Source organism: Prunus mume, linkage group LG6 (assembly GCF_029339155.1).
Source record: "Prunus mume cultivar Tortuosa linkage group LG6, ASM2933915v1, whole genome shotgun sequence".
In the NCBI taxonomy this organism is placed as follows: Eukaryota; Viridiplantae; Streptophyta; class Magnoliopsida; order Rosales; family Rosaceae; genus Prunus; species Prunus mume.
In genome coordinates, this window is record NC_142703.1 from 16,679,730 (window position 1) to 16,695,759 (window position 16,030).

Sequence of the window (16,030 nt, forward strand, 5' to 3'; positions counted from 1 at the left end):
TTTTTATTTTATTTTATCAAATAACAAATTTCATTACATAAACTCTAGTTTTGGGCTACTCTATCATTAAAAAAAAAAAAAAAAAAAAAAAAACAGAGATGGCATTATTTAAAAGAAAAAAAAGGGAATCTGCTGCAGCTCTTTCAATATGGTTGAAACGTGACAAAGCTAGCCCACGGTAAAAGGCTTAGACTCGTATGTGATCAAAGGTAGACTTCATATAGTTCTTGCCACTTTGTTGAAGCTGTATATATTCCTTGTAGTTCATGGCAAGGTATTTAGGAGCTTGGCCTTCCTTTTCCAACAACTCTGGAGCTGGTGCAACAACTGTATCAACAGATGGTCCATGTGGTATGGCGATCGATATCCTTGTAGCTTTGTTGTTCACGGTGGCTCGATGCATTACGCTCTTGTATTTACCATTAGTAAGAATCTGTAAGAAACCAAACAAGTTTAGATAAATTATTGTATAACATGTTGAGTTGAGAAAAATTAAAAATTAAAAAACCTGCATCTGGTCAGCGAGGTTAACAAAGAAACCGTTGGGAGGGCCATCAACGGTGAGCCACTTGCCGTTGTGCTCAACTTGGAGGCCTTTCATCTCATTCTGGATGAGAAGGGTGACAAGGCCATGATCCGTGTGATGGGGTATGCCAATTGCATGTTCTGGCTGAGGGCAAGGCGGGTAGTAGTTGGCGGCGAGCATTTGTATGCCACGATCCATGTTCATGGCGTTGTGTATGTAGTTTGGCTCCAACCCCAAGCTTTCTGAGATTGCTCTTGTTATCTCCAACGCAACTTCTCGGGCTCTCTTGCTGAACTCCATTGAGACCTCACTGAAGCAAGCCGGCTTGTAGAGGGAGTAGAATTCGGGATGCACTCTGACCTTGAAGAAGTCCCTCCAGAGAAGGAATTTATCCAATGCCAGATTATAGCTAGTTCCATACTTGAACATCTCTAGCACATCGTTCCCCGATTTGAACTCATTCTTCTCCTCGTCTGGTAAACTGAAAAATCCATGGCATGCTTCGATCATCGCCTTCATGAGGCTCTCAGGGACTCCATGGTTAATGGCCTGCAATGCACATGATTATAATAAGTTGTTAATTTTTTAATACGTTGATAATATAACTGCATGTATATTTGCATGTCCACTACTTACTATGAAGAAGCCCCACTCTTGACAAATTTTGACGAGGTCATGGATGATTTTTGACCGTTGTTCTGGAGATCCTGAGGTGAGAAGAGACATGTCGACGATGGGAATTGTGAATTCAGGGTCGTTGGGATCTGCTTCATCGTTGGGGTTTATGGTGAAGCCATATGCAGAAGGAACATTGTTGAGAGCAGATGATTCAGCAAGTGATTTGATGCTCGTTACTTTCAATGCCTCCGTGCTTTGAGCAGCAGCAACTTCAGCCATCTCTAAACTTAACTAAGAAGATATAAATTGACGGGGAAGCAAGAGTGTGATGAGTCGTTCTATTTGAAAGAAGTGGTTCTTATTTATAGCTACTTTAGAGCCATGTATCTCAATCCCGTTCAACAGCCCACCAACATGTGAAAAAAGGAAAAAAACGCCGACGAGAAAAACCTTATTTTCATACCAAATTTTTCATTCTTGGTCATGAGCTGATAGAAAGGTACCATTCAAAATATTACCGACCATCTAGAAAAACCTTCTTTTCACTGGCCTCTGGCACCATATGAGTGGCTTAAGCCTTCAAGTTTTTTCATCTTTCTAGATTAATCTAGAAGCTTTGAATCGATCTGATTGACATAATTCTTGATCAGCAGTGTCATAGGTGCAGTTGGGAAAAATTAAACCAATGTAATTAATTTCTCACGACATCGCTTTCCATTGGGAGAAATAGGGTTCATGAACTTCATGTTTTCAACATGAAACACATAGATGACTTAAGAGAATTAATTCTCAAGCTTTGGATACTACAACAAGTTTTGGTTCAAAAAACAAATACCTCATCTAGTAGGTCCTCTTAATTACTTCAACGTTTCTTTAAATCTCAAAAATTATCGATCCACCATTAAAAGAATATTAGATTTTGTTATTGTTGAGAAATTCAAAGATTGCGTTCATAATTCAGTCAAAAAAGCCACTAGCCACAAATGACTAATACAAACTAGCCACAAAGGGCCATTACAAACTAACAAAATAATCAAAAAGGGAAAAAGCTTGAAAAAACAAAACCATAACAATACAAATAAAACTCTTACAAAGGAGAGTTGAAAAAGTCTCACAAAGGAGATATGAAAATGTCTTACAAAAGAGAGATGAAAAGGTCTCGCAAAGGAGAGATGAAAAGCTCTCACAAAAGGAGAGATGAAAAGCTCTCACAAAAGAAGAGATGAAAACTACATAGAGAACCCAAAGAGTCTTTGTGACTTATTCCGAATATAAAGAAATAACAAAAAAGATGGTGGTAAAGATCCAATGTCGAAGCGTAGGTAGAGATAAGATGCAAAGATAACAAAAAGAAGACGAAAACCTTTTGTCTTTAAAAATGAGGGAAGAATAGAGGGAGGAAGAGAAGAGGGGAGAGGGAAGAAAGAACCATGACTTCCTTCCCAGTCAAAATAAAAACGGCCCTAGGAGGGTTTTTTGATAGAAAGGGGACTAGGGTTCGGCATTGGTAAAGAATATTAGATTTTCAATCAGCATGTACATATTTAATATAACTAAATAAGCATAAAATATGGTGCAAAATGTCCATTTTTCTTGTGTGTACTTCTCATCTCTCTAGTAGATGATGATGGGTTTGGATTAATTAATTAATTTAGGAATTCTCAATGGGCCGGCCAAATTATTAGGGCTTAAAGCTAATGTTAGGCCGACCAGGGTCCCTCACATGGGCTGGAATATGTGGGTCAGGCTGTGGCAATAAAAATTAGTGAGTCACATGACATAATTGCTACCTTCCCAAAACGAATTTAGTGCCCAACAAGTAAAATCATTCAAAAATATTGTAGGGGAGAAAGATGATTCTAGTTGTTGGGAAGGGAAGAAGGGGTGAGGAACCTGGGATTGTATCTTTTATTATTTAGTATGACAACTTTGAGAAAACAAGGTTATTGATCAAACTTTGAGGCCAATAATATAAAAGCAGACAGAAATTACCTTTAGCTGCCCTTCTCCCCAACACTACTGATCAAGCTTTTGCTCTGCCTTTTGCTCTGCCTTTCTCCCCAACTAGCTATTTTAAAAGCACAAGCATTGACTTAAAGCCATTGACTTGGCACCTTCTACAAGTTCTAGTCTCGTGGGTGACTGGAAACAGAACGAAAGTAACCCAATGAGCAACGACTTTGACTGGATATACCAACTTTCTTTAAACACAACATCTCATCTACAATATTTCAAAGATTCCCGTAGTTTTTTAAAATCTCGAATTGACAACTCCTAGGAAATTTCCCACATATTATTTTTGTTTCTATGCCAAATGGTGGTACTACTTCCAACTAGCGTGACATTCAAGTTGTGATTGTTCTCATTTCTTGCCCAAGTTGTAGTTATCTTGCTGACTAACTTTCGAGTCCTGACAAACTGTCATCAAGTTCTCCAACTTCGAACTTTCCAGGCATTCTAACAAGCTTCCAGGCGATCTGAGGCGAGTTAAAGTGGTGATATAGTCTTGATTCCAGCCATACCCCTTTGTTTTGGCACGCTTTTGTTGTTTTATTTTGCTTTCCTTTTATTTTAGTTTTTGTACTAGGAAAATAATAAGGTCCTTAATTGTATTGAGGCATAGAAAAGAACCAATCTACCCAGTTCTCCACTTAGAGCACAATAGTTTGATTGGAAATTAGTTTGTTTGAAGCACATCTTATAATAAATTCATCTTTCTATTGGGCCATTAATAATAGCACTAATAATGGCACGCTCATGCAATACAATTATAAGAGACTAATTCAAAAAGGATATATTAGGGCCCGTTCTATATCGTTTTTCAAATGTGTTTTCTATTTTCTGAGAACAAGAACACGCATATATCTGTTTGGTGCGTTGTCTTTAGAAAACACAGGATATTGTTTTTATTTTTTATTTTTTATTTTTATAAAAACATCACGAGGTGTTAAATTGTAGTAAAATTGAAAACGACTTTACATGTGTTTTTCGCATTTTCAGAACACACGGGGTTCCGTTCTAACTCTTGAGGAGTGAACTCTGGAATGCCCCAATCTAAAATTTTTTAAATAACAAATGGGTATCATTGATTACATTATTGCATTCCATAACCAAAAGCCAAATAAAATTCCAAGTACGGTGGTCAAATTGGAAAAATTAAAATTACAGTGACCAAATTTGATTTCGAGGCAAACCTCAATGACAAAAAATATAATTAATCATAATATTTAAAGTCCATACCCAATGTGAAGCTCAAATTACTTGCACTAGGTCTACTGTCCATCTACCAAGTGTGGGACACTCCAGAATTATAAGAACCAATCTCTTTCTCTATTCTATCAATATGAGACAAAAGATGTCTTGGATTTCATTCAAACTTCAAACACTATTTGCTTTACTTTATTGTTTATATATATAGTCTTTAGACCCCACCAAGTTTCTATATATCTTCCAAAATATTCCCCTTAATTTCACACACTTGGAGTTGTTGAAGGGTTCTTTCTTTGCTTTACACTTTTGACTTCTTATTGGTGCAAAAGATATTTAGTCTTATCTCTTCGCTGGTGGACCTATGGAGTAAGAGATGAGCAAGATGAATTTTTTATTTTATTTTATTGCTCGTAAATTATAATGTGCATATAATCTAAGTTTCTTCGTAACTCGAAGCTACGACTAAGGTCACTTGAAGCTATTATGGAATGAGCAAGATGGCTAGCAATGCCATTGATTTACAATCACATACGCCAAATATTTGCCCCACATACAGAGGCCCCAAAACCATGTGTTTATGACGTCAACATTGGTCCAGGTGACTGCGAAATTATTTAAAGAAGCTTTCACGAACATGTATGGGGAGCCAAAGGAAAATTTGACTGGATTGTAGTGAAAATATCATTGAAAATATCCTCTTTTGTCAAATTGGAGATCTTTTATGTACCCAAAGAACTTCTTTTTTTAATTAATTAATTAATTATTATTATTTTTTTAAATTTTAAGAAGATTTCATTCAGAAGCTAAAAAGCATAGAAAGACAGACATGAATACAGTAGTTTCATTAGAACATTCTTAGGAAAACCACTTGGGACAAACTCTAGAATAAGAGTATCACACATGCCAACGATTAAGAAAAGAGTTCGACCCAAATCACAAAAGACTATTACAAGAGTAGAAAAACTCAAAGGACTTAAGTTTTGTATAAAAAGGACTTAAATAGTTAATTTTGGAAATTGAAGTTTGCTTAAGATTTCAATTAAGGGCAATTCTTTAAATCAACAAAAGGAATTTGATGTTTTCACATGATAAACACGTGGAGGAGGGGTAAATTAACATTTTGGAGCTGAGCAGGTCCAACTTCCTTCGATTCTCACATCAAAAATCACCAAATTGTGGATCCCCAATTTTACCAATACAATTCCCCAAACAGCCTTTCGGAGAAATGCAATGTTGGAATCAGACAAAAGAAAAACTAAGATGCGATGGAATATTATTGTTGAATAGTAATATGCCAAGTCGCCCACAATCTAAAGAAGAGAAGTTCCGTGTGCCCACGGGGAAGCTTTTCATTCACTCCACAAAACTCATACCCCACTTCTAGTCTCTCTCTCTCTCTCCAACGAATATTCCTAAAACTAAATCCTGTGTGCGAGCCTATATCCAACGGCTGTGACTTTTCATCCAATCCAAACCACATGAAGGGCAAGCCCCTCTCTCTCTCTCTCTCTTCTATATAACCCAACAAGCATAATTGCCAGCTCTCCTCATCATCCTTGAACAAACTCAAGAGTCAAGACCAAGCAAGAATTTCAAGTTTTCAAGTAGTTCAACTAGTATGTCTGCAGTGGTGGAGGTTTGGATGAGCGAGTTTGCAAAGCTGAAAGACAAGATAGGAGCTAAGAAACGAATGGTGTTTTCATCAGAGGGCAAACAAGGAGAGGGTGATGGTGAGGTTGAGGAACAACAAGTGTTGAAAGAAGCAAGAAAAGAGAGCAGCAGAATGGCTCAGATTCAGAGGGACTTGGATTCCTCTACGCTTTCAGAGGCCACAGTCTGTTTGCTTATGGACCGTTTTGTGCCTTGGTGACACCTTGTAAACATGTTTAAATATTAGTCTAATCTTGCATATATATATATATATATATAAATGTACTATTAATTTGATGTGTATTTGTTTTTTGTTTTTCCATTTGAATCATATTTTTGCAAGCTATTAGCTTGCAACCAAGAGTTTAATTATATATAAACCAAAAGTTTGGATTAATGGTTCTTAACAGAACAAACCATTAAACCATAAACTATTTTTAATAAACGAACAAACAAAAACAAAATACATCAACTTGTTTTTGTGACAGAATGACTGCAGCTAGCTTTGCTGTGGTTTTGGAAGTTGTTGTGGTGAGACAAGAAAATAAACACACACGACCAATGTTGAACTGAAAACTATTTTTAGTGCAGAATTGTTTCTAGACACATTTGCATTCAATTTTTTATGTAACTGCAAGGTGTTTAACGACGCATGTACTAGTTAATGCTGGTCTAATTGTCGACTGGATTTGAAATTTGAAATGTAAAATGAAAAAAGTTACAATTGTAAGTGGTGGTTGTATCTTAGGACACAAGCATGACCATGAGCAATGTAGTGGGGCGTAAACTGTCTTAAGGACAGAGTACAAGTACTTTCCTCGACCAATTTTGCATGAATATTAACAGCCTTTGCTCTTTGTCATGACAATTGGGTGAGAGTGCTGTTACTAGTGTGTTATTATTACTACGTTTATTTTAGGTTAAACTGTCCCTCGGGTCTAGAGAGACGCAGCAGGGGTAGGAGCTCTTGGGGCCCAGAAAGACCAAGATTTTTCACTCACATGATTCTTATCCCCACTGACATTGCCAACTATAAACTCTTGGACAATAAATAACCATAATTTCCAACCCTTTCAGCCTGTTCAATTTTCAACAATATGGATCTAGGCACCACTCAATTATTAGGAGCTCCTTCCCCTTCTTCTTTTTCCTCTTCTTTCACCAATTCCTGGACACACAATGTGTTTCTCAGCTTTAGAGGTGAGGACACACGCTACAATTTCACAGACCATCTACACAAAAATTTGGTCCCGAGGGGCATCAGAACCTTCATAGATAATGAGCTCCCAAGAGGAGAAGAAATATCACAAGCACTTCTTGTAAAAGAATACACGTGGCAAATTTTGAATGGAAGTATCACCAGCTGACTTGGTGATACCGTACTATTCTATAATTTCTCATATTAATGTGGCAAAATACCAAGTCGGAATAGAGGCTCGTGTACGAGATCTTCATAAAGTTTTAGATGTTTACGGAAATGATGTTCGCATGGTAGGAATATGGGGGACTGGTGGAATAGGAAAGACAACTGTTGCTAAAGCTGTTTATAACTCAGTGGCCCATGTGTTTGAAGGGAGTTGTTTTCTGGAAAATGTAAGAGAAAGATCAATACCATATGGTGGCCTAGTCGACCTACAAAATCTTCTTCTTGATGAGATTCTATGGGGAAAGGAAACAAAGGTTACCAGTGCCGATAAAGGAATCAATGTGATAAAGGAAAGGTTGAGTCGTAAAATAGGTCCTTGTAATTGTAGATGATGTGGATCATTTGGACCAGTTAAACAACTTAGTTGGAGGTTGCGATTGGTTTGGTTTGGGCAGTAGAATTATCATAATGACAAGAGATAAGCATTTGCTAACTTCTCATCAAGTTAGTATAATATACAAGGCCAAGAAATTAAACTTTGGTGAATCTCTTGATCTCTTCATTAGTTGGAATGGTGGGAGAAATAAAAATTTGGATGATGATTATATGAAAGCTGCAGAAATTGTGGTGAAGCATGCTCAAGGTCTTCCTTTAGCTCTCAAGGTTTTAGGTTCTCATCTATGTGGTAGAAGTATAGATGAGTGGCATGATGCATTGGATGGGAATCTGCACTCGGACATTAAAAAAACTCTCAAAATAAGCTATGATGCATTGGAATATTCGGTTCAAGAAGTTTTCCTTGACATAGCATGTTTCTTTAATGGTAGAAAGGTGTACGATGTGATACCAATCCTGGAAGGTTGTGACCTCAAGCCTAAGTATGCTATTAAAGTACTCGTAGACAAGGCCCTCATAAATATTGAACAAGACACAATTGGGATGCATGACTTGCTTGAAGAATTGGGTAGAGGAATAGTTTATCAAGAGTCGCCAAATGAGCCTGGTGAACGTAGCAGATTGTGGTTTCACGAGGATGTTTATCGTGTTCTAACAGAAGGAACAGTAAGTCTGTGTGTGTGATGTGTACACTTGCATTTTTATTTGCTAAAGAGCTTTGTATGTTAACACTACTGCTTTTTGATAATAGGGAACAAACAATATTAAAGGCATCATAGCGAAGTTTCCGACACCAGATGACATATGCTTGAGTGGTGACAGCTTCTCAAAGATGAAAAACCTTCGATTTTTCATTAATGTGAATGCACGATTTTATGGTGATCACGTGGATTATCTATCTAATGAGTTGAGGTTTCTTCATTGGCCTGATTGTCCTCTACAAACTTTACCATCTACTTTCAATCCAAGGAAACTTGTTGAACTTTATATGCCTTGTAGCCGCTTGTCACAACTTGGGGAGGGATTCAAGGTAATTTAAATTATTTTCATCCCTTCGTATTTTAAAAAGTTTATTAAGTTTTTGGAGTTATGGCTTAAACTTGTTTATACCTTTAGTTTTAGGGAGAAGAGAGGCTTAGGAAAATGGTTGATATTGTTTAGGACAATAGCTTGATAATGAATAGAAAACTTTCTTAAAAGAGTAACAAGATAAACTTATTTTATTGATTGAAATAAGAAGGGTACAAGGCTTTAGAGTTGATTGGATACAAGAGGTGACTGATGTGAGTTTAGACAGCTGGTGGGTTTTTCAACTTTCTTAACTTGAATACATTAGTGGGCTGTTATAGCTATATATAGAGTTGCTGAACCGACTATCTAAGTTGGCTTTTTGCTTAGTTAAGTCGGTTTGCACAGTAACCGACTTTGTCTAAGTAATTTCAGCCATATATTGTAGTTTTCTACTAGAGCTTTCTACTAGCTTCATTAACTAGTGTTTAGGGAATACAACCACCGACTTTTCATTCTATATTATTCTAGAAAATTCTGCTGTCTTGTAGAAATCTCTCTCAAATGTGCATTAATGTTTAACACTCTCCTTAATGCACATTTGTGTAATCCGAGCATGTTACGTAGCATTTCAATCTTGGTCTAGGGAGTGCCTTAGTAAAAATGTCTGCAATTTTCTCTTCTGTCTTGCAATACTTGAGTTCAACCTCTTTGTTTGCTGAGACTTCTCGTAAGAAGTGATGCTTGATGGCGATATGCTTTGTCTGCTGTGGAATACAGGATTCTTCGCCATTGCTATAGCAGACTTGTTGTCGCAAAATATTTCAGTAGTTTCTGTTTGGCACTCTCCCATGTCTTCAAATATTCTTTTGAGCCAAATAGCTTGACATGCTGAACTTGCTGCTGCTACATACTCGGCTTCTGCCTGATGATAGAGCCACAGTCTCTTGTTTCTTTGATGACCATGAAAATATTCCTGATCCAATTGTAAATGCATAGCCTGATGTGCTTTTCATGTCATCTACTGATCCAGCCCAATCACTGTCTGTGTAGCCAAATAGTCTTGGATTTGTAGTGGGCTTATACCATATGCCATAGTCAATTGTGCCTTGCAAGTATCTTAATATTCTCTTTGCTGCTCCATAGTGTATTTGACTTGGATTTTGCATAAATCTTGACAATAAGCTTGTCCAGTACATGATGTCAGGTCTTGTTGTTGTTAAGTATAGTAAGCTCCCAATAAGACTTCTATAAACTGATTCATTAGCTTTACTTGATCCATCTTCTTTTCTTAATTTCTCATTGGTAATAAGTGGAGTAGCTACAGTCTTGCACCCGTACATTTTGAACTTTTTCAAAAGATTCTCAGTGTACTTTTTCTGGCATATGAAGATTCCATCTTCTTCTTGGTTTATTTCAATGCCCAAAAAATAGTGCATCAACCCAAGGTCACTCATCTCAAATGTTTTCATCATATCTTTTTTGAACTCTTGAATTATATTTTCATTGTTTCCAGTGTAGATGAGGTCGTCCACATATAGAGAGACAATCAAGATATCAGACTTACCTTGAGTTTTAGTGTAGAGTAGGCTCGCATTTGCTCCTCTCTGAAGCCTGCGTTGATGAAGTACTTATCGATCGGCTGTTCCATGCTCGTGGTGCTTGCTTAAGTCCGTATAAGGCTTTCTTTAGCTTGAGTGCTTTATTTTCTCCTCCTTGCTCAATAAATCCTTGTGGTTGCTCCACATATATTTCTTCTTCGAGCTCTCCATTTAGAAATGCAGACTTTACGTCTAGTGATAAATTTTCCATTTCTTTTGAGCGGCTAATGCTACCAGTGCTCTTATAGTATCAAGTCTAGCAACTGGTGCAAAAGTCTCGTTGAAGTCTATGCTGGCTGCTGCGAATAGCCTTTAACTACTAGCCTTGCCTTATGCTTTTGTATTGATCCATCAGGATTAAATTTGGTCTTATAGACCCATTTAACTAATGATTTCTTTGTCTTTTGGGCAATCAACGAGTTCCCATGTTTTGTTTTTCTCAATTGTTTTAATTTCTTCTTCCATAGCTTTCCTCCAAATTTCTTCTTTTACTGCAACTTCAAAATTTTCTGGTTCTATAGTTATGAAGTTGCAAGTTTCATATATATCTTGGAGGTGATCTAGTTCTTGGTTCTGGTTCTGGAGAGCCTTCATGTTGTATGCTGGAGGAGTTATAGGTTGAGGAATCGTACTGAGTTTCTTCATTTTCCTCTCTGCACGGTTGTGTTATAGTTACACTTTTTCTTTTCAACTTTTTCTTCCTCCCAGTTCCATGAAGCCGATTCATCAAACTCAACATCTCGGCTTATCATGAACTTCTTAGTTTTGGGATTGTAGATTCGATAGCCTTTAGATTAAGAACTGTATCCCAGAAATATACCAACTTCAGATTTTTCTTCTAGCTTGTGTCTTTTCTCTTTAGGGATGTGCACATAGCAAATGCATCCAAATACTTTGAGATGCTTTGCTGATGGCTTTATATTGCTCCAAGCCTCAATAGGAGTCTTATTTTGTAGGGCTTTTGTTGGGCATCTATTTAGCAAGTATACTGTGTATACACAGACTTCTGCCCAAAATGTGTTTGGCAAGCCTTTTTCAAATATTATGGATCTTGCCATCTCCATGATAGTTCTATTTTCTTTACTGAGACTCCATTTTGTTCAGGAGCATAGCCAGCTGTTAGTTGATGCTCTACCCCTTCTTCTTCACAAAATTTGTTGAATTCTTTAGAGGTATGTTCTTTTCCTCTATCACTTCTTAGAGCTTTAATATAGTGGCCACTTTGTTTTTCAACATGGGTTTTGAATTTTTTGAAGATATTAAACACTTATGATCTTTCTAGAAAATAAACCCACTCATTCTAGTATAGTCATCTATGAACAGGATAAAATACCTGTTATTATCAAGAGATGGAGTCCTCATGGGTCCACAAACGTCTGTGTGAACAAGCTCCAACAAGGCCTTAGCTCTCCAAGCCTTTCCAGATGGAAATGCTTGTCGATGTTGTTTGCCAAGTTGGCAACCTTCACAGACATCATGGATCTCTTTTATGTTTGGAAGGTCTCTTATCATATTCTTTTGATAAAGAGTTTTTAGTGCATAAAAATTAAAGTGGCCAAATCTTTTATGCCATAACCATGAATCTTCTACTTCTGCTTTCATGGCTGTGGCTTTTACAAGTTGCCATTGGATAGGAAAATTTCTATTTTCCATCTTTACTTTTGTTATTATATGATTTTTATTTCTTTTATCGAATATTGTGCAGGAGCCTCTAGAAAAGTGCAGAGAGTATCCATTTTCAATCATTTGTCCAACACTTAATAGATTATGCTCCAGGCTAGGTACCAGTGAGAACATCTTTTATATATTTAGTTCCTTTATTAGTTTGGATGGAGATTGTACCTTTTCCTTTTGTCTCCACCAGTGTTCCATTTCCTAGTTTTACTTGTGATTTTACGGACTTATCTATGTTGGAAAAGATACTTTCATCTCCAGTCATGTGATTACTACAGCCGCTATCAATATACCATTTTGTTGGTTCCTTACTGATGTGGCTTGATGAGCATAGAACACATGCTCATTCTTTTCACTTTTTTCTGAGTAATTGGCTTGATAGTTCTTGGATCGACAGTCTTTTTCTATGTGCCCAAATTTTTTACAATTTTGACATTTGGGCTTGCCACGGAACCAACAATCTTTTTCTAGGTGGTTTGTATTTTTACACACCCCTTGCAGGAGGATAGTTTTTTCTTCCCTTTATTTCTTTTTTATTTCCCCAATTTTATTGGATTTATAATTTTCTTTTCTAGAAATTTCTCCAATTTTCCTTTCCCCTTCTTTAGTTTTCTGAGACCTCAAATTTAGTTTTGACTGAAAGGCGCTTTCAACTGAATTTTCATTTCGCCTACTCAGCCTTTTCTCATAAGCTTCAAGAGAGCTAATTAGTCTCTACAACCTTGAGACTAGTTAAATCTTTGTCTGTCAATGGCAAGAATAAGAGGATCATACTTATCGGAAGACTAATAAGTATTTTTTCTACAATTCTTGAGTCATTAATATTTTCTCCATAGGCTCTCAATTGATTAATTATTATTTTTATTTTAGCATAATAGTCTTGTGTGGTCTCAGTAATCCTTCATTTTAATATTTTCAAACTCTCTTCTCAAAGTTTGTAGTTTAACTGCACGTACCTTGGCATTGCCTTGAAATTCCTCCTTTAAGGTGTTCCATGCTTCCCTTGCAGTTGTGGCTCCCATGATTCTTGGAAAATCGTATCATGCAAGGCTTGTTGCAGGGCATATAAGGCCTTCGCATCTTTTTGTTGATCTTTCTTCAGTTGCCTCAACTGTTCCACAGTTGGGTTTTCTGGATTATTGAAACCACTATCAACTATGTCCCATAAATCTTGAGACATAAAATAGGTCTTCATTTTAATACTCCAGAAGTCGTAGTTTTCTCCCATGAAAATAGGAAGAGGGTCAGAGTTTTGGCTAGTGGTAGACATGATGGAGGAGTAGTGAACCAACGCCCAAGGTTGATCGGAACAAGCTCTGATACCACTGTTAGTTTTAGGGAGAAGAGAGGCTTAGGAAAATGGTTGATATTGTTTAGGACAATAGCTTGATAATGAATAGAAAACTTTCTTAAAAGAGTAACAAGATAAACTTATTTTATTGATTGAAATAAGAAGGGTACAAGGCTTTAGAGTTGATTGGATACAAGAGGTGACTGATGTGAGTTTAGACAGCTGGTGGGTTTTTCAACTTTCTTAACTTGAATACATTAGTGGGCTGTTATAGCTATATATAGAGTTGCTGAACCGACTATCTAAGTTGGCTTTTTGCTTAGTTAAGTCGGTTTGCACAGTAACCGACTTTGTCTAAGTAATTTCAGCCATATATTGTAGTTTTCTACTAGAGCTTTCTACTAGCTTCATTAACTAGTGTTTAGGGAATACAACCACCGACTTTTCATTCTATATTATTCTAGAAAATTCTGCTGTCTTGTAGAAATCTCTCTCAAATGTGCATTAATGTTTAACAATACCTTATCGTTTGATCCTTCTTTTTCTTTTCTATTTTTGTCTTATATAGCGTTTGCAAAATTTGACGTCCATGAATTTTGGGAGCTGTGAATTCCTGACAAATATGCCAAATATCTCTGGAATTCCACACTTACAGTCCTTGACTCTAGACCACTGCACAAGTTTAGTTGAGGTTCATCCTTCTGTTGGATTTCATGATAAGCTTGTGAACTTGAGTCTTAAGAGTTGCCATAACCTCACACGATTTCCAATAATCAAGTCAAAATCTCTAGAAGTTCTCAATCTTGAATATTGCAGAAGACTGGAGACTTTCCCTGAAATTGGGGGAAAGGTGGATTCCTTACATTGCATGTTTCTACGTGGTAGTGGCATCAAAGAATTGCCTGCGTCAATTGCATATCTCATCAGTCTTGAATATTTAGACCTAAGAAGTTGTGAAAATCTTACGAATCTGCCACCCAACATTTACGAGTTGGAACATCTAAACCACATTTATCTCCAAGGAAGTCGAAAGCTTGTTACATTTCCAAATAAAGTGAAGTCCGAAGAAGTTTTGGGGAGTGCAGGATCACATCCTTTAGCGCTTCCCAGTCTTCGGCAATTCATTTTGGGAGGAAGCAATTTATCAGAATTTAATTTCCTCTGTAATCTGGATTGTGTGTCTACATTGAGCGTACTTGATTTAACACGAAGTGATTTCCTTGTAAGTATTCCCGAATGGATTATGAAATTTGTCAATTTGCGGGAGCTTTACTTGCATGACTGCGAGAGGCTTCGAGATATTCCGGAACTTCCACCAAAAATAGTAAAGTTAGATGCAAGTGATTGCGTATCATTGGAAAGGTTTTCATCGTTGTCCAACATTCTGAAAGTTAAAAAAGACTCACAAATGATTGAGTTCGTGGACTTGTGTAATTGCCACAGACTCTGCGGCAATCTGGCTCGTGACCTCACAGAGAAGCAAAACATTTTAGCAAAGAAGCAGATCACTCTCTTCTTTGATCACCTTCTGTCTTCACAGAAACATGGATTTCAGGTTGTATTCCCAGCAAGTTTTGAAGCTCTCTCGACGTTGTTCAGCTGTCATAAGGATGTGAAGGAGCGTGATGAAGCATGTGAATTTTTGATTGAAATCCCTCCAAACTTCAAATGCCAGAACCAAGGATTGGCTCTATACGCTGCTGTTGAAAACCCGCAAAATGAAAGACAACGTTGCCATGGTTTTCTAACAGTAATTTACGTCGATCAACCAGGAGTGAGACCTTATCAGATTTCGGGCGATTTCCATGTCAGAAAGACACGGTCAGGTCATGTGTGGCTGTGCTATATTCAATTCAGAGAAATGTTTTACCGGGAGGATCGGATTACCTGGCCGCAGTCGCCTTTTGTGTGTCGAGTTCATTTTAGGATTTGGCCAATAACTAAGCTGCGTTTTAAAAGCTTCGGGGTCCACCTGGTAATGACACAGGATGATGAAGACCTTTCTATATTTACAGAAGATGGTGAGTCTGAATCTGATGACTTGGAAGATGCTAATGAGAGGTTTGATGGAGATAATTGTACTGATCTATGTGAAGATGAGCAAGACTCGGAACGTGACTACTTCAGCTGTGAAGATAATGAAGATGGCTACTTTTACTGGTGATGATGATGAAGAGGTGAATGGGTGTTTCGGAGAAAGAGAATTGCAAAGTTGGAATAAGACAAAAGGAATACTATTGGGCCCCGTTTGGTGGGCTGGACTGGACCAGACTTCTCCAACTAAAAAGGACTAAAATTCTATCAATTGTTTGGAGGGCCTAATGTTTTGTTTGATTGCCTTTCATATCTCTGAATTCTTTTCATTTTGTTTCGAATTAACTTTTTTTTGCTAGACTACAATTTTGTTTCTCATGTCTCCTGTCTCCTCTCCTCTCTCTGCCTATGAGAAGCCATGGATCAAAGGCTTCAAGAATTCAAATCAGAATTTTCGCCTTTTCTTTACGAAAGAATCCCAGATTTGTGTTTATTTATTTATAAATATTGGTTATGTAATTCATTGTCCCTTTTCTTTATGATGATGGGTTCTATATTTTATTTATGTTTTCTATCAAAGATGATGGGTTCTGTTTGTTTGTTCAGAAAATTTAGTAAATGAAATAAGCAATAGCAAAAAGTTTCTAAGTTGCAGT

The 16,030-nt window shown here is 37.1% G+C and overlaps 2 protein-coding genes across 4 annotated transcripts; one reads left to right on the forward strand and one right to left on the reverse strand.

The window, feature by feature from the left end:
* Positions 1–116: 116 nt before the first annotated feature.
* LOC103335450 (2-oxoglutarate-dependent dioxygenase 19-like) lies at positions 117–3,218 on the reverse strand. 3 transcript variants are annotated; one of them, XM_016795249.2, is made up of 4 exons: positions 3,137–3,218; positions 1,163–1,435; positions 509–1,075; positions 117–433 (listed from the first exon to the last, which is right to left on the reverse strand). In XM_016795249.2, the coding sequence occupies exons 2-4, from the start codon at positions 1,421–1,423 to the stop codon at positions 188–190; spliced, it is 1,074 nt and encodes a 357-aa protein (XP_016650735.2). In that variant the 5' UTR covers positions 1,424–1,435; positions 3,137–3,218; the 3' UTR covers positions 117–187. The 3 variants fall into 3 exon arrangements, with proteins under 3 accessions (XP_016650735.2, XP_016650736.2, XP_088910008.1); XM_016795250.2 differs by having other exon boundaries at positions 1,163–1,425; positions 3,137–3,207; XM_089053882.1 differs by having other exon boundaries at positions 1,163–1,770; positions 3,137–3,181.
* A 4,202-nt stretch (positions 3,219–7,420) lies between these two features.
* On the forward strand, positions 7,421–16,030 carry LOC103335519 (TMV resistance protein N-like). The gene is made up of 3 exons (XM_089053881.1): positions 7,421–8,432; positions 8,518–8,796; positions 13,909–16,030. The coding sequence occupies exons 1-3, from the start codon at positions 7,839–7,841 to the stop codon at positions 15,502–15,504; spliced, it is 2,469 nt and encodes an 822-aa protein (XP_088910007.1). The 5' UTR covers positions 7,421–7,838; the 3' UTR covers positions 15,505–16,030.

Coding starts and splice junctions, on each gene's coding strand:
- LOC103335450 (XM_016795249.2), bottom strand. CDS start 1,423: ATGGCTGAAGTTGCTGCTGCTCAAAGCACGGAGGCATTGAAAGTAACG. Junction 1,076..1,162: donor AAGAGTGGGGCTTCTTCATA/GTAAGTAGTGGA, acceptor TGTGCATTGCAG/GCCATTAACCATGGAGTCCC. Junction 434..508: donor ACCTCGCTGACCAGATGCAG/GTTTTTTAATTT, acceptor GGTTTCTTACAG/ATTCTTACTAATGGTAAATA.
- LOC103335519 (XM_089053881.1), top strand. CDS start 7,839: ATGACAAGAGATAAGCATTTGCTAACTTCTCATCAAGTTAGTATAATA. Junction 8,433..8,517: donor GTGTTCTAACAGAAGGAACA/GTAAGTCTGTGT, acceptor TTTTGATAATAG/GGAACAAACAATATTAAAGG. Junction 8,797..13,908: donor AACTTGGGGAGGGATTCAAG/GTAATTTAAATT, acceptor TGTCTTATATAG/CGTTTGCAAAATTTGACGTC.